We start from the raw sequence: 23,122 nt of genomic DNA, 5'->3' as shown, positions 1-23,122 counted from the left end.
TCAAAGGCCATATGGGACTACACACGCTAATTGCAGGCACTAAAATGTCGTTTCATCGATTTTAGGTACTTAGCAGATTGATGTCGGCAGTTATCTTCTCTCGTTGTGTCCGGCTGGCCGTTTAACCGTAGTGCGAAAATTGCTTTCGTGTACTGTTCATCGTTCCTTTAAAAAAAAAAAAAATCCCGGAAGTCCAATTCTGAGCACTCCTTATGCGGTTTCCCATCGAGACAGCCTGCAAGCCGGACACCTACAAGGACACCTACGACAGCGGTCCCTGCTTGAGCTGCCCAGCGCACAGCGGTACAAATCACGAAGGAAGCCGGTCGGTGAAGGACTGCACCTGCGAGGAGGGTTACGCTGGAGATCCCAGCGCGGGAGTGCCCTGTGCCGGTGAGTAAATAATAAACTGCTAGACAGCCATCAAAGATGCTGCGAATTTTAGCTCTAGCTGGCTGCTTAAGCCCGCCTCACTACATGTCGTTGCTGATTGATGAGATGGTTAGGCGTGCAGTATACCGGTGATATCCACAGAACCTTCTTGTGTGCGTCGCTGATCCCAGTACAACGAGCTCGATTTGAACTCACGCTAAAACGCCCTAGTAGCATAATCGTGGCTCGTACCACCATATAGGAAAGGTGCTTTTTAAAGCGGCAGATCAGAAGCCTGATGGGGCCAAAATCTGTCGCCTCTCATAAAATTTAAAATTCGCCCATTTGATGGGGAGGAGGATAGTGATGTCACCAGAACGAAAGTGACGTCAATTCCGGTGAAGGCATAAACAATTTCTAATGCGGCTGCATTGCCAATACGGAATGTAATTAGGTGTCCCTGTGAATTATTTTTTTTTTCAACGCTGATTCATTAGCGGATGGGGCGCCTATACTGCCCGAGCACACCTCGGATATGCCGCCGCGGTGGCTCAGTGGTTATGGCGTTCGACTGCTGACTCGAAAGACTCGAGTTCGATCCCGGCCGCGGCGGTCGAATTTCGATGAAGGCGAAATTCTAGAGGCCCGTGTATTGTGCGATGTCAGTGCACGTTAAATAACCCCTGGTGGTCGAAATTTCCGGAGCCCTTCACTACGGCGTCCCTCATAGCCTGAGTCCCTTTGGGACGTTAAACTCCTATAAACCTGTAAACCCATAAACATCTCCGATATGCTGCACCAAGAGCGGCAGCAGGAGCTGCTGTGGCACAGGATCCGACAAAGCGATCGGTGCGTTTGTGTCTGAGATGCGATGACATAGGGCACTATCCTTCGGTCACCCTTAATGCAGAGGGGGCCAAATTGATATCTGCCAAATTGATATCTGCCAAATTGATATCTGCCAAATTGATATCACGGTTGTGCCACACTTCGCAGTGTGAACGTCATGGTGAGCCAGTGTACCCCAGCACTCAATAAAGTGTGCGACTTGCTTGGAGAGAAACTGCATAAGCGAACGACACGCATTCGGTCGCACAACTGAAGAAATACTTTGTTAGAACCTTTCCTGGTTCGCTCGGGAATATATATAAAAAAAAAATAATCGCTGTTTTCCTTTAAAAGAAAAAAAAAAGTCCATTAAAACCTGTGCCTTCACTTCTACAGTCGTCCGGGCAAATGTAAGTCGTAATGAAAGGGATACGTATGCTATGTGAGGCGATCTAATTAAGTAGCCTGACAATCGATACCATGTTCGTTTTCCTCATGGCCATTCCTCTGTCGTAAAGCAGCTAATCTCGCCGATTATGTAAACGTATTGCAATCTTATTAAGTCTGTTAAGTGTTACAGTGGGTCAGTGTATTAGGAACTTGTTCTCCCGAAAGAACAAAACAGCGTGGTGAGGTTGGGGGCATGAAGCGTCACTGCCATTCCTTTTCTGGCTAATGTTTCAGTAAATGTTTCTCCTGCCAACGGGCTCAGGTATTCAACAACTGCCGGACTGCTCATAGTCGATCTGGAATGGAGCCGTGGCTACGCAGGCAAGGCACATGTGCCAAATGTCTCTTTAAGAGTTTGCGTGTGGCTTTCGGGAGTAATATTCAACAGATCTTTACATGACGGATCTTTACCGGATGACTGGAGGACAGCCGCGATTAAACCTCTGCACAAAACCGGAAAAAAAGCACACATCGAGAATTACCGACCCATATCTCTAACTTCCACATCATGTAAAATTTTAGAACATATAATTCATAAACATATATTAGGTTTCTTGGAACAGCACAAAGTACTTACCGATTTTCAGCATGGTTTCAGGCGTGGGTTTTCCACAAGTACACAATTAGTTGAAACTGTGCATGACTTTGCTCAGTCGATTAACCAGGGGAAACAAACAGACGCAATATTCATGGATTTCCGTAAAGCATTCGATAAGGTGTCACATAACAAACTAATTCATAAATTAAGTTATTACATTAAAAATGACAGGATACTTGCATGGATTAAAGCTTATCTCTCGAACAGATGTCAGTTCGTCACTCTGAACAATATTTCTTCTAGCAGTGTCCGGGTTATGTCTGGCGTCCCCCAGGGATCTGTTTTGGGACCACTCCTATTTCTTTTGTTTATTAATGACATTGTGGCAGATCTTTCAGTTCGCGTGAGGCTGTACGCGGATGACTGTATCCTTTATCAAGTGGTGTCTTCAGTTGACGACCAGGTGCGTCTAAATAATGACCTAGAGAAAGTGGTTGCGTGGTGCAACAAATGGCAGATGTGCATTAATTTTGAAAAAACCGTGTTCATGAAAATTACAAACAAGAAAATGCCTCTTCATTATGTGTACGGTACTAACAGCATATCATTATTAGAAGTCACAGAGTATAAATATTTGGGCCTATGGATTACTAACAACCTTTCGTGGTCAAAACACATAGACGCTGTAGTAGCAAACTCAATGCGGAAGTTATTTTTCTTGAGGCGCTCCCTAAAGTCATCCCCATCTAGTGTTCGTCTATTGGCCTACAATTCTCTCATCCGTCCATTACTAGAATATGCCGTAATCATTTGGGACCCTTTCACGTTAACAAACATTCAGAAATTAGAGCGAATACAGCATAAAGTGGTTAGATTTGTTTTTAACTCATATGGCCGTGCATCTATAAGTGAGCTCGTGAGGCGAAGTGGGTTACCCCCCGTCACTGAGCGCAATCGTGTTTGTCGACTGAAGTTTTTTTTTCAGCTTATAAAAGGACATTATAAAGTTGATACCTCTAATTACTTTTCTTACTCCTCAGGTTATAACACGAGACAAAGGCATGCACTAACAATCACCCCTTTGAACGCGCGAAATAACTGCTTTAAATATTCTTTTTTTCCGAGGACAATTACTGATTGGAATAAACTTAATAGCGAGACTGTTAATCAAAATTCTTTACTTCTGTTTGAAAAGTGCCTGTAAATGTTGTGAATTTGTGTGTGTTTATATGCTTGTATTTTGTTTTGTCCCACCCTGCTATGATCTGTACAAGATCGCAGTATCTATAAATAAATAAATAAATATGGCGCGTGTTCTTCCGCTGTGAGAACGAGACATGACAACTGCTTGAACTGAAATCGCAGCCAGATGAGAAGTCAAGTGAAAAACAAAACGGCATTTTCGAAAGCTGGACGTTTGAGTTCAAGGCCCTTTCGTCTGGCTTCGAAGTTGTATTTAGCGCAATGTCTCCGTCATGGATCCCTCGACTATTCAGTTTTACGTCACGTAATTTGCGTGTTTTGCATCTCCTGGAGTCTGCTACATCCACGCCTACATTCTGTTCGCAAGAGTAATGACTTCGTTTACGCAACTGCGTCCGGTCAGATGACATCTGCACTTCTTTCATACACATCTTCAGGAGAAGCAATTAAACGTCGGCGGTGCTTTGTCGATGACGCAAAGCGCAAGACGCGGTGACTGAAACACCTAAAGCATCTGCTTGTGCGCCCTTACTTTCTCGCTGCAAGCAGTCAAGACAAACCGGTCAAGGCTGTTCGTTTGAACTACCTCGACGGCGACCGTGAAACTATTCAAGTGCAGCTGCTAATCTGAGACGTCGTTAGTGCTCCATACGATGCTTCAGAGACGGGCTTAGCGAAAAAAAAATGACAACTTCAGTCGGCCGTCCGTGGTCGGTTAGTCGTTCATAAACCCGAGTACGACAGCTGAGACATCTGCCTAGCTGGGTATCCCTTAATAACGAAATAGAGACGAAGTGAGCCTTCTAGCCTGCCCCATCTTGTTATTAAGATTGTTCATTCAAGAACCTGGTCAAGGCCGTTCGTTCGAACCGCGTTGGCGGTTGCTCGCCAGACATTACAGCCAGCAGGCAACTGACAAACACGGACCCATATCTGACGCCTCAGCCAGCCGTTGTCAATCACGGTATGACTCAGGAGAATGGCGTCCTGTCCGGGCTAAACGGTTCGTGTTACTACCACTAGCACCGCCCACTCTGAAGCCGAATGCCACGCGATTTTTCTTTCGAGACGAGGGGATGGAAAGAGGGAAGGGGGGGGGGGGGGGGGGTAAGATGGGGGCGGCATATCTGGGCATACATAGCGCGGGGAAGAAGGCTGGCGGACGCAGAATGGCACAGCGGACGTTGCTTCGACGTCGCATCCTGAAACGAGATCCCGTTCGGCGGTGATGCAAAAGTGTGTACGAAGCCGGGAACCACGTCGCGGCTCGCGTATGTATGTACGTGCGGAGAATGCGTGCGCATATCTGCGTTCCGGGAGGGAAAAGGCAGTCGTCAACAGAGCCGTGAAGAGTGACAGGCTTGTTTTGCCGACAGTTCGAGGGGCACAGTCATTCGAACAGAGAGTCTACAAAGCTGCGCGCCAGACGCTGTTTCGCCCTCGAAGGAAGGGGGCCCGGCTATAACTCATCGAGAAGTCGTCGTCGTCGCCGCTCGGGCCGGCGAGGGCAGGTTGCTTCACCGACGCCTCTTTTGCATGACCCCACGCAATAGTTCGCAGCGGGTGCGCGTGCAGAAGTCTTTTTTTGTTTGTTTTCCCATGCGTTCGACTTAGGCCACGCACGCACACACGCACGCGTGAGCGCGCGCACACAGACACACGGTTTGGCTCGTCGCCTTCACAACAAAAGCAAACGCACAATGAAGGCTGCTGGTTGGACGGAGAGGGAGGGAGAGGGAAGTTGACCTTGAGCACGCCGAGGCATATTTGGTGTTTCAGGCAAGTGGTATGGAGAGCGAATAAGTGCTGCTGAGTTTTTTCTATCCGATGCTGTGGCTAAGTGGCTACGACTTTCAGAGGGCTGAGCCCAATACCGAGGGATCGAATACCGGCCGTTGTGAACGCATTTCGATGCAAGAGAAATGCTAAAACATCCGTGTGCTGTGCGCGACAACCCAAAATGGTCGAAATTAAACCGGTACCCTCCACTACGGCGTCTCATAGTGTGCATGCACAGCTTCGGGAGTACCGTGAGAGTACTGTGGGAATGAGTACTGCCCCGGCGTGTGCGCGTGTTTCCAGACATGCACCTACTACTCCGCCAGAAAGTACTGCTGGAAGGTCCTTCACAGCCTCTCCCCATTGGCTGTGGTCCTGTTGCCGCTACTCTGTTTAATCGGTAGCGCCCCGCTCAGCCACCGAAGGATGCTGGCAAGGGAGGCTGAGTAAATTTTGTCAACTTTGAAGCTGAGGGACGTCGTAGTGGAGGGCTCCGGTTGATCCTGGATTCATTAATGTCCGCCCAAGCATAACTCTCGCGAATATGCTAGATACCTGGATGGGCTCGTATGACCCACTGATCAACAGGACAGACATCACGACCAGTGCACGGGCAAGACAGGGGTGTGTTATATTCTTTGCTGCCTGTTTTAGTCCCACTAATTGTTTATATCTTTTTTCGTCTAGATATAGGAGGCGTAAAGGCGGACCCCTTGGCTAGAACCAGATTCAAAACTCCTGCCAAATTGTCTTTCGTATGATATGTGAATGCACAGGCACCGGCAAGTCACCGTAACGTATAAGACAGCATTTTATTTTCTCTGTCAGGACATATAAATATCTCAGCTGAACTGAACTGCAGTTGAGAGCCCAAATGCAGTTGGTACTAGATCACTGCACGGGCCGCGTTCTGACGCACGAGCCCGACCCGAGCCCGAGACGCATAGCCCGAGCCTGGGCCCGATTCTGGCCCACTACATTATCACTTTGCTGAGCCGGGACAGACCCCGAATACCGGTCTCGACAAAAAGGATTGAGCTTAAGCCAACCGAATATTATGCATGGTTAGGCTCACTGTCTTTTCTCTTTTCATCGGTACCTTCTGCTAGGTGTGTGATTCCTTATCAATAAGGATATAACTGGCAACATGCGGAAATTCTTAAGCATTAACAAGAGGATGGGAGTTACCGCAATTAAGTTTTTTTAAGAAGTGCCATTAACGGTTGTGCAGGCCCAGACACCTAAATCCTGTTATGAAGAGGTAGTCGAAAACGTTTATGGAGACATGTAATCGTAAATGAGTGCAGTAAAACACAGTATACTGCACTAATGGGCGACTTAAATGCCAAGGTGGGCAAGAAGCAGGGCTCAGTATGGCATAGGTTCAAGGAATAGGTTTGGTTTGGTTTATGGGGGTTTAACGTCCCAAAGCGACTCAGGCTATGAGAGACGCCGTAGTGAAGGGCTCCGGAAATTTCGACCACCTGGGGTTCTTTAACGTGCACTGACATCGCACAATACACGGGCCTCTAGAATTTCTCCTCCAAAGAAATTCTAGCCGCCGCGGCCGGGATTGAACCCGCGTCTTTCGGGTCAGCAGCCGAGCACCATAACCACTGAGCCACCGCGGCGGCAAGGGATAGCACTTGGCAGTTATTTGGAGTTCGAAGAACGAAATAGTTTACGGATTATGAATACCTTCTTCCGCAAACGGGACCACGCAATGCGGGCAACCTTGTTAAACAGTTTACAATAGGCAGCGAAGCATTGGAAACAGTCAAGGAACTTTTGACAGGTATAACTCACCCGCACCAGGATAGTTAAATAATAAGAATTGAAATTGGTTGGAGTGCATTTGGCAGGTACACTCAGAGGTACATTCAGAGGCAGGTAAACTCGGCGTCCCTCATAGCATGAGTTGCTTTGGGACGTTAAACCCTAATAACCAACCAACCAATCAGATTATGGATAGAAGCTTACCAGTATACATCGAGAAGAAAGTACACAACAGCTGTACTTTGCCAGTACTTACCTTGTAGGCGGGAGCTTGGATTCTGACGAAAATGCTTCAGATTAAGTTGAGAACGGCGCGACGAGCAATGAAAAGGATAATGATGAGTGTAACTTTAAGAGACAGATAGAGAGCAGAATGATCCAGGGAACTAACGCGGATTAATGATGTCCTAGTTGAAATCAAGAAGAAGAAATGGGCATAGGGAGGGAATGTAATGCGAAGGCAATATAAAAGATGGACCCTCATGGCAATCGAATGCATTCCGAGAGAAGGCTATCGCAGCAAGGGTGAGTCCGGTTGGCGGATGAGATGGGATTTTGAGGGGTAAGGTGGCCGCAGTTTGCACAGGGCAGAGATAATTCAAGAGACACGGGAGATGCCTTCATCCTGCAATGGACGCAGTTATGCTCATGATGATGATGATGGTGATGGTGTAGCATACCACACCATACCGCAACATACTCTACCATATCAATCCCTATCATACCATAGCCTGTCATACCATAACACAATAAAGAACGCACCATACCATAACCTACCGCACCTTAACATACCATACCATACCATACCATACCATACCATACCATACCATACCATACCATACCATACCATACCATACCATACATTACCTTACCATACCATACCATACCATACCATACCATACCATACCATACCATACCATACCATACCATACCATACCATACCATACCATTCCATACCATACCATACCATACCATACCACACCATACCATACCATACCACAAACTACCGTATCAAAGAGTTTCTCATCGTGATTGATTTTCTTTTACACTTATTTGAAATATGCGAGAGCAGCCCAAAAAAGACACGGACAAAGGAACACGGAAGACAGGACGGGCGCTGGCTACCAGATGTTTATTGTGAAGGAACCCATCATAATATAAGCCTACAAGACGGTGCCACGTGGCAGCCAGGTAGCCAGTGAAGGCGGATTAAAGGAAACTCATCAGTTGATGGCAGTGTTAATACCGAAACCGAAGAACCACAAACAGTGCGCTGTAACATGTGCGAACAGGTAGCAAACAGAGGCTAAAATCGCGAATCGTCTCTTGAACGTGTTACAGCGCACGGGTTCGGGTACTTCAGGTTCAGTATCAACACTGTCTGCAATTGATGAGCTTCCTTTAGGGTTCCTTTATTGACGCCCTGATTGTCACGTGGTCCAGTGTTATAAGCTTATGTTATGCTGGTTTCCTTGACAATAACCAGCTGGTAGCCCGCGCCCGCCCTGTCGTCAGTGTTCCTTACTCCCCGTCTTTTTGCGCTGGTCACATGTTTCAAGTCTGGACCGAAGGACCCTAACTGAATTCTTGCAGTTGTGAGGTGCCCGCCACTCCAGCCGCCAGAGCACGGTCGGATCGTGGAGTGCGACAACAGCTACGACGGACAATGCATGTTCGAGTGCGACGACCAGTACGAGATGGAAGTCGGAGAAGGCGACGAACACTCAGACAGCCGCTTATGCCAAGCCGATGGCACCTGGAGCGGCACGACGACCGTGTGCAAAGGTAAATCTCTTTCGGCTGAGAAGCGCCACTCCGTTCTCTGTCTAATAACTCACTGAATTCCTAGCGAACATCTCTGCTGCGTACATACGACAGACTCGAAACATGTACGGGAGCAAAGCCTCCAGAACGCATGAGCACGGGAGATCTGTGCCTGCGATCACGTGATTTCACTGGCCCACATCAGAGAAGACAAGCTCTGCTTTCGTCTGTACATATGCCATCTCGAGCCATCGGGTGGTAACTATCCGCTTCGATTGCCACCCGCACGATCGCTGTACTTTTCTTCCCTGTAGTATACCGGGTGTTTTTTTTTAGAAGGTCTAAAATTTTTTAAAGAAAGGTAAATTTCTTTATATTTATTTTAACCCTGGGGCTATACTGAGGGCTACGGCGGACGCCAGGTAAGAGGCAAACTACTTTAATTAATTCGCTCATTAACTGAATATATTTATTAACTTTTATAATTCTTATTTTAGGGGATATGTTGTATTAGCAGAATTGGAGATTGTCTTCCAAACAGTCCAGAAAAGAAAAAAAATTTCATGAAAAAATTTTTTCGCGCGTTACGAAGCGAGAAAAAGTCACCCTGGTAGGCAGCTTCACACTGTAGCACAGCGTCTGTGAGCGCCTGTGACGTAGTTCGCTCTGCCCTGCGCTTTGTGTCAAAGCGTTTTTGTTCCAACGCGGCATTCCGTGAGGCCGCGGAGCGAAGCGAAACAAGCAGCGATAGCGCAGGCCGCCCGTCCGGGCTTCAGGTGATATCCGCCGTGTGACGCAAAGCGCAGGGCGGAGCGAATACGTAAGAGGCGCTCACGCCGCTGAGTTACGGTGTGAAGATACCTACCAGGGTGACTTTTTCGCGCCTTGTAACGTGCGTGAAAAATTTTAATTAAAATTGTTTTTTCTCGGTTGTACTGTTTGGAGGACGATCTCCAATTCTGCGAACACAACATAACTCCTAAAATAAAAATTAGAAAAGTTTATTATCATATTTAGTTAATCAGCGAACTAATTACAGCAGCTTTCCTCTTGCCTGGCGCCCACCGTTGCCTCCAGTATAGCCCCAGTGCTAAAATAAATGTAAAGAAATTTACCTTTATTTAAAAATTTTGGACCTTCTAAAAAAACACCCGGTATACAATAACACGCTGCTGGGCTTGTTCATTCGCGGCTCCGTAAAACGAAAATGCGTGTGCTATTGTAAGTTCAATCTTTTCTTGTTTACAAGGCACTCGCCTGCCGAAGTGTTGCAAAGGCGCGAAGAAAGCTCTTGCTGCTCGCCTCATGCTACTCCGTGCACAGCGCATCGTCACATTTGAGAGAAAGCTGCGTGTGCAGTCGGCGTAAACTTGTGCGCAGCACTCAATAGCGACACACTGCCCTAAAAGCAAAGCGGCCTCTTGCTTCAGCCGCTATGTTCGAGAGGCACCGTTTGCGCGAAAGTATGGCGATACAGTTCTGCAAGCTAGTTGGGCATGGACATGTTACTGAGTCATGAGCTGATGATTAATATCTCTCTACTGTCTCCTGCGCACTGCTCAACATTCTGAAAAGGTTTGTTGCATACTGTACTTTTCCTTCTCGTCTTTTTTCGTCATCCCTTCATTTCTTTTATCGCTCCTTTTGCTCTGACCTCGAAATATTCGAGAAAAAAAAAAAAACTGCGTTAAAACGGCTTTATTTGGTTCGTATGCGTACAGACGCAGCTTCAGTGTGCAGCCACCTTGCAGCAATAAGTAACCATAAGGCGTCTTTGTATCTCGAAGCTGATGCCCTCCCGGCGTTCTTATTTTTGTGGTCGGGAGCCCAAGGCGGTACAGGTAGGTGTCGCAAGTTGTTTCATATTCGATAGCAAATTAGTTACAGCCTTTCAAGAGCCCGTCAGGCGTTAACCGGTTATTCAGCTCTCACGGACAACTGGGCGTTAGCTGAAATATAATCACGCGAAATCTCCAATGGCCATGGTTTCTTCTGGCCTTAATAAAAAAAAATTATTCGAAAACGAAAGTCGGCTTCCGTTCACGGTGTCGCAGTAATTCTTCAAGAGTTTCAAATATCGAACGTAAATTTGGTTTCGTAAGCATTAAATGCATTTAGGTCCCATTCTCGGCACATTAAGTAAAACATCGTAGGGAAACCGCGGCTAACTTCAAGCAGAACATGAGGATGAGCATAAAGCCAAACGTATAGAAAACATTCCGAAATTTTCAGTCCGAGGTTAGAGCATGCACTCATCAAACGAGCCTCTTCGGGCGCGTGTTCTAACTGGTAGCCTGCCGCACTGTATGTTTAGAATCATCATTCTCGTTATCTTTCGTCCCTTGGTTATGCGCTGCGAATTCTTGCCAAAGCCAGACGCTGATAAGTGCGAGCGAGCGCTCGCAGTTATCAGCGAGAGACGCAAAGCAGCGAGAGACGCTGCTCAACACGAAAGAGGAAGCTTCAGAACGCAGCGGCATGTAAAGCATCAAAGCAGTGAAGGAAAGCGGCTGATCACGGAGGCTTCTCAAGCCAGGCAGATCACGCGTGCTGCCTAACTTGAATAGTAGAAGTGGGTGAAGTCGGTGGCGCGTTCAGCAGCCGAAACACCTGACCAATACTTGAGTGCGGCTTCCATCATCTGTGAGCCATCCTACAATATATGCCTTACCTGCAATGCATGTCATGCTTACATCTGCTATCGCCGACAAGACAGACTTAATTTTTCCTTCGCCATGTTCAAAACAGGCCTGAAAACAAAGTATCCCTACATGAAACGCCAATTCTCGAAGGGTTCCTTCTAGTGCATTGTTAAGCAGTTCCTTTCTCTACTGATTTTAGGAAGACAGCCACCTTAGCTTCACTGTAGGCGGGCTATTCTATACCTGCACAGTATAACTTCTTGCTTGTTGATTATCTTGATTTGTGATGTGAATAATTGACTCGACCCTCCAACACTCCATATACCCATACAATAAAAAGGGTATGTTTGTGCCCGTGGCTTCACTGGGTCGTCAGTTACATGGGTGAAGTCACAAACTCAAATCAGTGCACATGCCTCTGAGCAAAACAAACATGGATCAGGAAATGCGCCGCTCTGGAGTATTCTCACTCGTTTCTGTCCTTGCCCGTATACGCTGTCAAGTTCTCCGAAACTCCTGTGAAACGCATTACTGTGCGGTACTCACATACGCGCGCATGAAAAAAACAAACAAAGAACCGGAGGTAGAAAAAAAAAGAACAAGCAGATCAAAGGGACGCCGAATGGATGCGCAAAGAAATGGCAGTAGTACAGGACTTCGAATAACGGACATTCAGTCAGTAGCATACAAAAGTCAGTCGCGTTATAGTTCTGGGATGAGGCCATAACAGCATACGACTGCTTAATAATTTGCAAGGAGATAAAGCCTTAACAGCGGACTTCGGTCTTTTATTTTTATATCTATATCTGCGAGTCATCCTCTATCACCTATCTCACTTTATTTAGTTGCTGCATCCTGCGCGCTTCTATTTTTCTATTCCTTCTTGAAATTGGCTTCTGGCATTTCTGCTGTTCGTTCAGTGCTGTATGCAGTATTTAACCGTAAAGCTTGCGTCACTTTAGGGCCGCTTTGCCTCCGGCGCTAAACACGGCGAGTTATTTTTGTCTCGTGTTCAGTAACAATTTACAGTACTGATTTTAGTATAGTCTCCTCAGTCGTTGTTGTTGACCTCTGTAGACATGACACTTACCTACGCAGGGGGATTGGCTATAGAATTTGGTAGCGAACTTCAAGGAATGATTTTATTCCTATATTTCGTGTTTCCCCTTTTTCTTCTTTCTCTTTCCTATTTCTTCATTGCAGGGTATCTAACCAGAACACAGTTCTGGTTAACCTCTCCTCCCATCTTCCTCTTCTCCCCCCTCTCTCTCTCACAGTACACGTACTGTCCAACGCACCAGAAATGAGACTTGCAGGTCGAGTTTCTTTTCCATCGCTTTTGAACAGTGAAATGAGAGCACATAGACAGAAATGGTTGCAATGGCGATACAGGAGTCCTCACTGGCCCGTGTGCTCCCTCCGCTCTTATGCAGGAACTGTCCTAAATATATCTTGGCAGTGTCGTAATTTATTCTTCACCATCATCATCATCAGCCCGACTACGCCCACAGCGGGACCAAAGCCATCTCAAATTGGTTACCGATCTAATAAAACTGGAAACTATGCGTGACGCCCTCGCACTCATTTAACCTGTTTGTGCAGCGAAAAGCTGCGACAAGCCCCAAGACTTGGATAACGGCTACGTGACCGGCTGCGACAGCCCCTGGAAGGTGAATGCGACCTGCACGTTCCACTGCAACCACGGCTACGAGCTGCGCGGCGGAAGCGCGACGAGGACGTGCGATGAGTGGAAGGCCTGGTCGGGAGAAGACGTCTTTTGCGAGCGTGAGCGCCTCTTTGATCCCGCAGGTCACTGGGAAGAAGTCACTGATGACGCTGGAAGGTATAGATCAGGGCGCACGATAGTGACAGACAACTGTTAAGGTTAACTTAATTGCAGCTTTGCTCTGTCAGTATTCGCGACCCCCATGTTGTGCGCGTTAAGTCAGAACAGTTGTGGGGATATCCGCACAAATTTCCACTCGATGGCATCACCGACTCACAAAAATGCTCTTTTGGGGAAGCTATATTGCATCAACCCTACCGCAGGGATGGTGCCGGTTAATCTGGAGTCCACATGTGTTCCGTAGCTCCAGCAGAAACTATAAAACTTGGGGTACGTTTAAGCTTCGCCTTGAACAGTAGAATGTGGCAGCGTCATCTGGCCCCGTTCGCATCGCCTACTCAGTTACCTAATTCCTAATTAGCATGCTCATAATTACTCACGTACGCATCAGTACATGTCTCTAAGACACTTAAGCCTAAGACCCCAGCGCGCTCACTAGGTCCGCCTTTAATCAGCCTGAACCAACTAGCCTGTGTAACCTATGGCGAGTCTGCCCATTCACAGTCGGAATGTCCTTTGTTCGATCCCCGCCTAATTTATCCAAACTCACACTTAACTGTGATTACTTTATTTTGCATATTAAGCGATTCTGGCACGTTTGTGACCGATTCCAAAGTTCTCGCGCTAATTTATCTGACTTTTTAGTTTCTTTACTTCTTTGGAGATTTTCGCGTTACGACACCACAAACAACGACGACAACGCCAACGCCGCCTTTTCTACGACACGGGGCTCTTAACGCTGCCGCTTTAAAAGCGACACCAGACACGCTCCGAACACGAGGCACCGAAAAAAAAACGTAACAAATGTCTGCGCTGACTAACAGCTTTGTCTACTGAACGTTGTCCGTGGTGGTGATTTGATTTTTGACAACGACAGAGCAATCGAGAAGGGTGAAACGCTTCTATCTGAGGCCCGAAACATACAGTAGTGAGATGACACATGTGTTAGCTATCCGTCAATGACCCTGCTGCCTCCGGCAATTTATGCCTCTTAACCAGTGACTCTATAAAAGAAGGTAGCCACATTACTCTTGCGGCTTAAATTTTTAACCTCGATTTTTTTTTTTCTGTTTTTGCAGCCTAGCTTACAGCAATACATATGGGTTGCCGGCCAACGATATCCTTGTCACTTTCTTCACTTTGTCGTATTATAAGCAGCACTTTGCGCCTTTCCTCACATCAAGATCACACCGCCTATCACATCACATCACACACCACATAACACGCAAACTATTACGACACCTTTACACTATTTGGCTACACTGCTCCGTCTCATTAAAGACATGGAATGTCGTGCGGGGTGCACGTGACACCGGCTAATAATGAGCAAAATTCACAAGGCAAGTAGCAAGAAAACAATCACTTGATCGCCGACGCCCTCATGTGCTCTGGCCAGGTCTGGAAGCAGACTATGCTGCAGTCAAGGCGCCGGCCGCTGGCGTTCCCACCGAAAAGCAGCTTTCTGAATTTGATCCTTGATTAGGTGTTACAAAACTAGGAGCTTCCTAACCACTTGACAGGGTTAATAAGGCGCAGTTAGGTATGTGCGCAAAATATAGCAACTGCCAAAGCGAACCGTCGTGCCGAGCTATGCGAAGGAAACCGATAGGTTTCAGGTTGAGAGAACAGATCAACATGGATTGAAGAACAAACACGAGTAAAGCATATTCTAATTGGAAAATAATACGAAGTGTACCTGCGCGGGATGATGTAATGCATAGAACGATTAACCGGTTGTTTTCCGGATGAATTGAATGATACCTAGAGAAGGGAGACACCACTGATGATGACAAATAGTCATGTGTGGCGGTGTCAGTGAATGAATACTGTTATCACAGCTGGCTCAAGACATGCATGGGTAGTTGATCAGTCACAGAGGTTATAGAAGGCAGTAGACTTAACACGTATGAAAATGATGATGACCCTTGTTCCTGTTTGTCACCAGCGGTCCAGTGCCCGCCGGCTCCCGTCGTTCGAAACGCAATAGTCGGCGCAGTCCTGAGGGCGAAGGTCTACCGATTTGGGGATTACTTCAACCCCAAGTGTCCCAAGGGGTTGACCCTTCAAGGTCCGCGCGTTCTGTACTGCAACGCACAAGGCCAATGGGAGAGCGATGACGACGACCACTCCGAGATGGCTTGCGTCGGTGAGTATCCAGTCGCCGTGCCGGAAGTTATCGCTTGCCAATGTTGCGCATTGCCCTGTAGGCGGTGGCGTAGCCAGAAATATTTTTCGGGGAATGTTATACGCCACCGGTAAAAAAATAAAAAGAGAGCCTGCACTCAAAGAATATTTTTGGCATTTGTGTTTTGCGGGAGTTTACACTGTTACATCGGCACTTTTAGTTCAGCGCATGCAAACGGAGACGCGGGTTCGATCCCGGCCGCGGCGGCCGAATTTCAATGAAGGCGAAATTCTAGAGGCCCGTGCACAGTGCGATGTCAGTGCACGTTAAAGAACCGCAGGTGGTCAAAATTTCCGGAGCCCTTCACTACGGCGTCCCTCATAGCCTGAGTCGCTTTGGGACGTCAAACACCAATAAACAAAACCAAACCGGAGACGCAACGATAACCTCAGCTTGGTGGCGTCATCTGGTTTTAAAACAGGAACCATTTTTGTGAACCAGCCGGCACTCTTATTTTCGTCTGACAATAAGGCTGAAAGGAGGGGGAGGGGGGGGGGGGGGATGATGCAGCGCTCAGAAAACTTCGGGGGGTGTTCTGACACCGAACCCCCCCCCCCCCCCCCTTTTGCTACGCCCCTGAACCTAAGTAGCCGGGGAACTAGCACTCCAGCGCCGACAGTACAAGACTGCACGCGCCACGCTTCTAGACTGCGGCGCATGTGCGCGAGGTTGCTCGAGCGGTTTCTGTCAGCAACGACGGCAAAAGCGACACTTCTGCAGCCATAAGGCCATGTACAACATTCGCGGATAAAAACTGTAAGATACTGGTATAGAAATTTTGGAGGTAATGGTTCATTCTTGCGATGTGTTAAAAATCTTTCTTTTATATTGTTTCCATCGGTCTCATCGAGTAGTTAATACTAGCTGTCATAGAAAACTAATGGGAAACGTTTTATACAATAGCAAGAACGTTAATAGCGAAAAAAAAAATGGAAGCCTGACGACGGAATATCTGCGGATATATTGATAGTTAAAGGGAAAGCTTACAATGTAGATGCAATAATTGCGCTCATAAGCTTTTCTCGTTCAAAAACGCTTTTGTCCAGAATTACTCGGTATGATAGCGCGTCAGATGAACCTGAGACGTAAAATTCAGGTTCACTTAGCCGATTTCATAGTAACTGATAAAGACTATGTTGTGCCCACATGACCTGAAACTAAATCAATATAAAGCATCAAACTTAGAACAGTCTGGCTCTGTCACATCGTTCGATATAGTCGCTCTTGCAGTAACGCTCGCTTTGCAATAAACAAAGGCTGTTTTCAATCAGTTTAGTCCTCAGTAGTATTTATTGCTTCTTAAATTCAACGAACAGTGGCAATGAAGGTAGCAAAGAGCAAATAACTACTTGAACAGTCGCGTTAAGTGGATGCCTGAAGCATCGCACTCGTATTCAGAACTCGGCCACGACCTTTAAATCTTAGGCTTGTCCCTTCGCTCTTGCTCCTTTAGCTTTGGAAACAGATCATTCGTGGCGAAAGTGAGGTGTAATGGGTTCTTTAAGGGATGTTTCACGAATGAGAAGAAACGCAGCTGCTTGAGTGCAGTTTGTCTGATAAAAGTTTTTGCTCGCTTGCGCCTAGATGTCCCAGCAACCGAGACAATGAGTCCGAACGAAGGTGCGCACATGAAAGAATATGATGCGCTTTGCGGTCTTTCATAGTTACCAGGAATTATTTCATGGATAAAAGTATCCCTTTTTAGCGACTGGGATATGCATGGCTTTTTCGCATAGAGTGTTTCAGTCTAACCATGGCTGATTTATGGGACGATTGTCTGCTACACAATTTTCACTACCGTACAGCGTAAGCGATCAACTCGATAGTGAGTTTATTCTTCCAGGTGCCGTCACCAACGCGATCAGGTTTATTATAGCAGTACCGATAATGATTGCTGGCCTTATTCACCGACACTTTGTGTTCATCAATAAAGGCGCGAGATAATGAAATACAGGGGCTCAAAAAAAGTTTTGCAAGAGGTACAGTTAAAAAGAACTTTGTTCGGCGGTAGCCGTGTTAACGTCTCCGACTATGACGATGGCAGTGCAGAAGAGTAACATGTTTTTGTTTTTTTTTTCATCAAAGAGCTCTGTCTCTTCGTATTTCTGCAATGACCACAGTGATGGGGATTTCGATAATAATGGCGGTGTAAATGAAGAAAACACAAACGCTTTTTGCAGATCAGACCAAGCCTACGATCTCGTGCCCCGAGAACATCGATGTACCCACGGAAAACCATTCGGCGTCCGCCTTGGTTCACTGGGACCCGCCAAAGTATCGGGACAATGCCGGCGGCGGTAAACTGACGCTGCAGCAGATGCCCCCCGGCTTTGTGTCACCGCATCGATTCGAAATTGGGATGCGCTCAATCCGGTTCCGAGTGGTGGACGCGGCCGGACTGGACGCCACGTGCAGTTTCACCATCACCGTGCGTGGTGAGCATACGCGGGGTGCACTCGCGAAGGATCGCACAACTTCTCTCTCAAATGTGGTTGGTGACTCGTGGGGGGGTCTCACTCGCGCTCAGTCTCTCTTGCGAAAGAAGGGATTTGAGAACGCATGCTTTCGTTGTTAAGAATTAGTCCTGAATGTTAAACACAAGAGAGATAAAAAAAGCGGGCCAATAAGTTGAGTTTTTGCGCGCTTCATAGTGTTAGTCGGATGAACCGCCGTTTTTGCGATTTCGGACGGATGAAAATGCAGCCACCGCAGCCTCAAATGGAGCCCGAGAAGCCCGCCACGAGGACAACCGTATCCCAAGTGCAGAGGTCATCCTAATCGGAAGCGTGTTTTCTTCCGGCTTTTCCCACTCCGCCTAAAATCATAAAAAAAATTAACAAACAGTAACACTTCATTTAATTTAAAATACGTACCACAAGTACCCCGTGCTTTCCGTGGCTGTAATGACTGTTGACTCCCTCGGTTTGTATACTTATCGACACCCTCCTTTCCTCCACTCCTCAAATCATCCCTCATGATTGTGTATAGGATGGTTTCTTGAACGGTCCAAGTGCTGGCTCTTTAGCGTACCATAATATCGGAATGAAATTTCAGTCAGAGCAATACAAACAGAACAGAGCAGTATAGGTACGTTATGGGTTCTGTACTAAAAGCAGGAAATACGGAAACCGAGCCGATAGTACAACAAGTGCATCTAAGGGCCGTTTAAGTGTTTTTCACACACTCAGTGCATTTCGTTCCCACGCAGACAATGAAAAGCCCCAGGTCCTCTCGTGTCCTCAAGACATAAGCACTAAGACGGCCGAAGATGACGTCATGGTCACCTGGGATGAGCCAACCTTCGAAGACAACTCCGGAAGAGTGGAAGTGACAGCGGTGAGTAGGATACTTATTAGTTTACAATTCCTCCTTTCCTGACGTTTCACAAGCGTCGAGTGAAATGTAGGATCTTCTGGACTTTCCAAAACTTCTGCCACGCGGCGCAAGGGTGCTGGTGCCGACCGCATTAAACAGCGACAGTGGGCTCTATACTCAGCCATATGTAAGACTTTAGCGGAGCGCGATTCGCATCCATAACTTGTGAGACGAACGTGTTCGTATTACATTCAAATCTCTCGGGCAGTCCTGCACATGTTTCCTTATGAGTGAGCGGGCCGAGGAGGCAGCAAGAACCAATGGGATCCTGTACCTAGGAACACCACCTGCTGCTCAAGACCCCAACCCCTAAACCCTGTCCCGTTTTCCGGAATAAAGTATTTTACTACTACCACTCCTTATGAGTGATACTAGTAGTAATGGTATTGCTAATTATTGCTACAAAAGAAATTAATGATCATACGACAGTAGTAATTATAACCATTACCAGATTTATATGTAACCTTAATACATAGCTGTTAGCTTCGGTTCGAGCGGCTCGCGCAGTGTTCTTCGAGAGCTGCCAGCGATGGTGTTGGTGATGATGTCCTGGGCTATAATGAATTATAGAGGAGTCCATTCCACTTGTTGTGCTGCCACTGAGCGTCCGTCAAGCGAGATGGCAGATAATTCGCTGTCTAAAATCACACTAAACACTTATTTAAGCTATCACAACCTTGTCTTAAAAAGCATGTTAAAGTCACCTAAGTATAACTGGTTTATTAGAAGATACCTCTTCTGACATGGACAGATTCAATTCCTGCGAATACACCAATTACGACCGTCTCCCCATGTGCATTCCTTCCATTTATTATGAGTGTTCAATGTACAAATGCATTTTGGAATATTTTACATATTTTCTCTCGAAATCAAAAACTTGCCGGCAGAAAACCTAAGGAAAACCTCAGCCCTTCATTGCACTCTTTTTTTGAGCCCGAGCATCGGTAACACGCGGACGCAGCCGTACGAAAGCATTTACGAGTAGTGGTCGCTACTTTACTCACTGCCAGCATCATTGCGATTTTTTTACGAAAAAAAAAGTACTGAATTTTTTCTTGTTCCAGAATAGGAACTCGAGCTCCATATTCGGGTACGGAGTTCACAAGGTCATCTACACCGCTCGGGATCCCTCTGGAAATAACGCTACCTGCAATTTTCGCGTGACCGTGTCAAGTGAGTCGGATGGTCTGCTGAGTGTCTCCTCACCTCACTCCTTGCCCCTTCCCAAATTTTACTTCTATGCGCCTTTTTCTCTGTTCTTATGCCCGCGCCACAGGGGAAAAATATAATGCCATCAAGTGCTTACTGCCTTAACCTTCAATGACATTCGTGCGGTGCCACACACATCAATTTAATAGCAATGGTCTTACTGCCATTCGCGACCCACTGACTTTGCCGCAACTTATTCGCAGGAGTTATTCGTACTGTCGTCCCCATTACGCACGCATAAAAGCATGCAACTTTGTTAGTGACAACTTCCTAACCAATAGCAAATGGTTCATTCATAACTTAGAGTCAGATAGTGCATCTCTAATGCATTTACGATGCGAAGGGCTCCATTTCTGCCAGCACTTCTGACAGACACTCTCGGCTTGTGTCTTGTGTGGCGACACGTTAGTTCATGACTACTTTTTCGACTTGTCAAGCAAGAACAGCGGTATTTTCTGCAAAATGATCGTTATATTGCATAACAACATTCTCGATATATTATGCTCATTATTCGGGTGAAATTTTTGACTACCTTGCAAGTGCTATCGTTATCGCGACTTTCGTATAATGATATTCAATGTCGTGGTGTAGCACCAACTCCAAAAATAATGGCGTTGACAAACTTAAGGCCTTAAGCATTCACTGCCATTTCTTGCGCATGTGTGGCACGAGTATTATAAGAGCTTTCTGCTAGGAAGATGCTTTCGCTTCTTCCCTGCTTAGTCGGTACATCACTGCACCTAAATAGCCCCGCCGTCCATTTTGAGTGAATGGATGGTGCGATCTTATTAGACAAAACTAAACCACCTGGGGCACTGCGGAAGGGGAAGTAGTTAAATTTGTTAGAATTAGTATTGCCACCTTCCCAAAAAGCGACCGTCCCAGGCGGCAGATGCGTGTGGCCTTTTTGTAAAATTTAAGGGGCGAAATGGGGAGAGGAGAGTGACGTGGGAGATAGCCGTGGAGAGCAGAAAATCACACCGGCCAATCAGAGCCGGCGGGCAAGGCAGTGAGCTGGAGGATGAGGAGGATGGCACGATCTCTTCGCGCGCGTTCGACCGTTACCGTTGGCACCGTGATCCACGCATAGCAAGCTCCTGCAAGTGCGCGTTCGATACGACGCTACCGTGTACTCCACGCAACGCCTTCAATAGGTCGGCGCGGAGTTGTCACCCTTCGACCGCTCCACTCCGACGTCTCCCACAGGCCCGGTCACAGCAGCCGTGAGTGCATTCAGTTCTTGAACACAAATCAGTGACACAGCCGGAATCGCAATGGTAAAATATCCCTCAACGTCAATCGCATTAATTCTCTTCACATTTTGGAGCGAAAAGCTCCGCTTCTCGCATGCAAAGGTGGTCAAATCAGGCCTGGATTCGACCTCTAACTGGAGGCTCACCGGAGGTGTGACTGTGGCGTCATACCACGTGACTTGTCGCAGTTATTACCGCTCATTCCGCCGCTGCACCGACCGTCACTCCGACCACTCGCTCTCGCCAATTGTGTCACGTGATTAACCGCGTGATTAGCTCTTGCTGAATAAAGGCTAGCGCTCGCCGCCTAGACACCGCAGAGACATGGAGCCAGAACCGGTCACCGGGACGAGTTCGACTGAGCACTCCTTGGAGGCGCCGGGCTGCTACCTATAACGATCCCTACGACAGAGAGCGTCACGAAGCAGCGTTAGCTTGAGATAAGTTGCGAAAGCGGCCTCGTATAATTGATGAAACCGATGAATAACGGGAGCTATACTACGTCTGGAGAAGCAGCGGCACAGGCAACAAGAGTATCTCAAGCGGAAAAGGGCAGCGGACGCTGACAGCGTCTCCACGTCGACACTGGCCATTGGTTCGGTGGCCATCGCTCCGATAACCTGGCTCAACTTTTTTTGAGGTGGCTGTTGTTGCACGCTCAGTTCTAGAGCAAATGCCGAAAATGGCAAAAATCTATACTTTTGAACACCACTTTGTGACATTCCCTGTGCGAAAGAAAAACGAGCACCGAAATTCCAGTCGTCATGTTAATTGACAGATAGATAAATGCAATAATTAATTTATTTGCTAATTAATTTCAGAAACACCGCTGCTTTTTGTATACTGTAGAATGCAGGCTGGTAGAAACTTTCTATTCTGCTCTGGGACCGCGGAGCCCCAGTGTCGGGCGTCTTGTAAGAGTCGTGTCGCTTAGTCGTCTTCTGCAGCTAGCGTCGACGACCGCGCCACCACAGAGCCGGCGGTGGTAACCTGCCGCTGCTATAGAGTATCCAGCCTGAAAAAAAGGTAGGACGAAGAAGGCTGCTTATTATTAGGAAAAAAAACTCGTATGTTGTTGCGAATAAAAAGCTGACGGACGATCATACGATGTGATGTGACTAATCTGCGTTAGCAGTAGTGGCTGTACGTTTCGCATCTGCTGGGTGAAGGCTTCTGGATGGGGGGTGATCGACAGATGAGTAATGGGTACAGACACCTTCTGCCAGGTTAGGTGGGTAGATGAGTGGTGGGTGGCGCTTTTGGAGGGCGGAGGCTTCACACGCCACCATTTTGAGGGAAAGATACTCATGCTGCTGACGCAGTAAAACTCGCAATATGTTACCAATAAAAACATAATAAAACTTCTTCGGTGTTTCATAACCATTTGGAATATCGTAGTATCCTGATTATAATTCCGAATTCGACACAAGATGTGATCATTTGTCCTCTTCCGTTCCGCAGAGAAAGAGTGTCCGTTCTACCCGGCGCCGCTCAACGGCGCGCTGTCTTGCGACCACTCGCCGTACGGCCAGTTCTGCTATCCACTGTGCAACGAGCGCTTCGATTTCCTCGAGGAACCGGCCGATATGTATGTGTGCGCCAAGGACCGGCGCTGGTACACCGAACCCGAGGGGAAGCCCGTGCCGTGGCCGGACTGCGCACGTAAGGATTATTTGCAACTTGCGCGCCTCTTCTGTCACGATGAAAGATGCGAGTGTGTCACCTTGAGACAAAGGACCAACGAAACAGAAGACGGCACGGCCGCTGGCTAACAATTGAAGATTTAGTAGCAAAACCCAGGAAACATATAAGGCGTAAACGCGCGAAACTTAAAACAAAACAAACACCGAAAAACATCAAGGATTACACGGCTTCTCCATTAATCCTTCAGTTGTAGAGCGC

The 23,122-nt window shown here is 47.1% G+C and overlaps 1 protein-coding gene across 2 annotated transcripts in view; it reads left to right on the top strand.

The window, feature by feature from the left end:
* LOC149372605 (sushi, von Willebrand factor type A, EGF and pentraxin domain-containing protein 1-like) overlaps positions 1-23,122 on the top strand; it is a 70,126-nt gene that overhangs the window by 35,839 nt on the left and 11,165 nt on the right. Inside the window, exons 6-13 of one of the 2 annotated variants that reach the window (XM_089567107.1) lie at positions 235-393; positions 8,540-8,731; positions 12,955-13,137; positions 15,144-15,344; positions 17,564-17,818; positions 18,592-18,719; positions 19,823-19,931; positions 22,682-22,882. In XM_089567107.1, coding sequence (XP_089423233.1) covers positions 235-393; positions 8,540-8,731; positions 12,955-13,137; positions 15,144-15,344; positions 17,564-17,818; positions 18,592-18,719; positions 19,823-19,931; positions 22,682-22,882 — 1,428 coding nt within the window. The remainder of the gene's footprint in view (positions 1-234; positions 394-8,539; positions 8,732-12,954; positions 13,138-15,143; positions 15,345-17,563; positions 17,819-18,591; positions 18,720-19,822; positions 19,932-22,681; positions 22,883-23,122) is intronic. The other variant, XM_089567108.1, reaches the window with a different exon arrangement.

This window comes from Amblyomma mixtum, chromosome 1 (assembly GCF_055824585.1).
Source record: "Amblyomma mixtum isolate Tamu chromosome 1, ASM5582458v1, whole genome shotgun sequence".
In the NCBI taxonomy this organism is placed as follows: Eukaryota; Metazoa; Arthropoda; class Arachnida; order Ixodida; family Ixodidae; genus Amblyomma; species Amblyomma mixtum.
The sequence above is the reverse complement of the archived record's forward strand: the minus strand, read 5'-3'. Positions and strand labels throughout refer to the sequence as shown.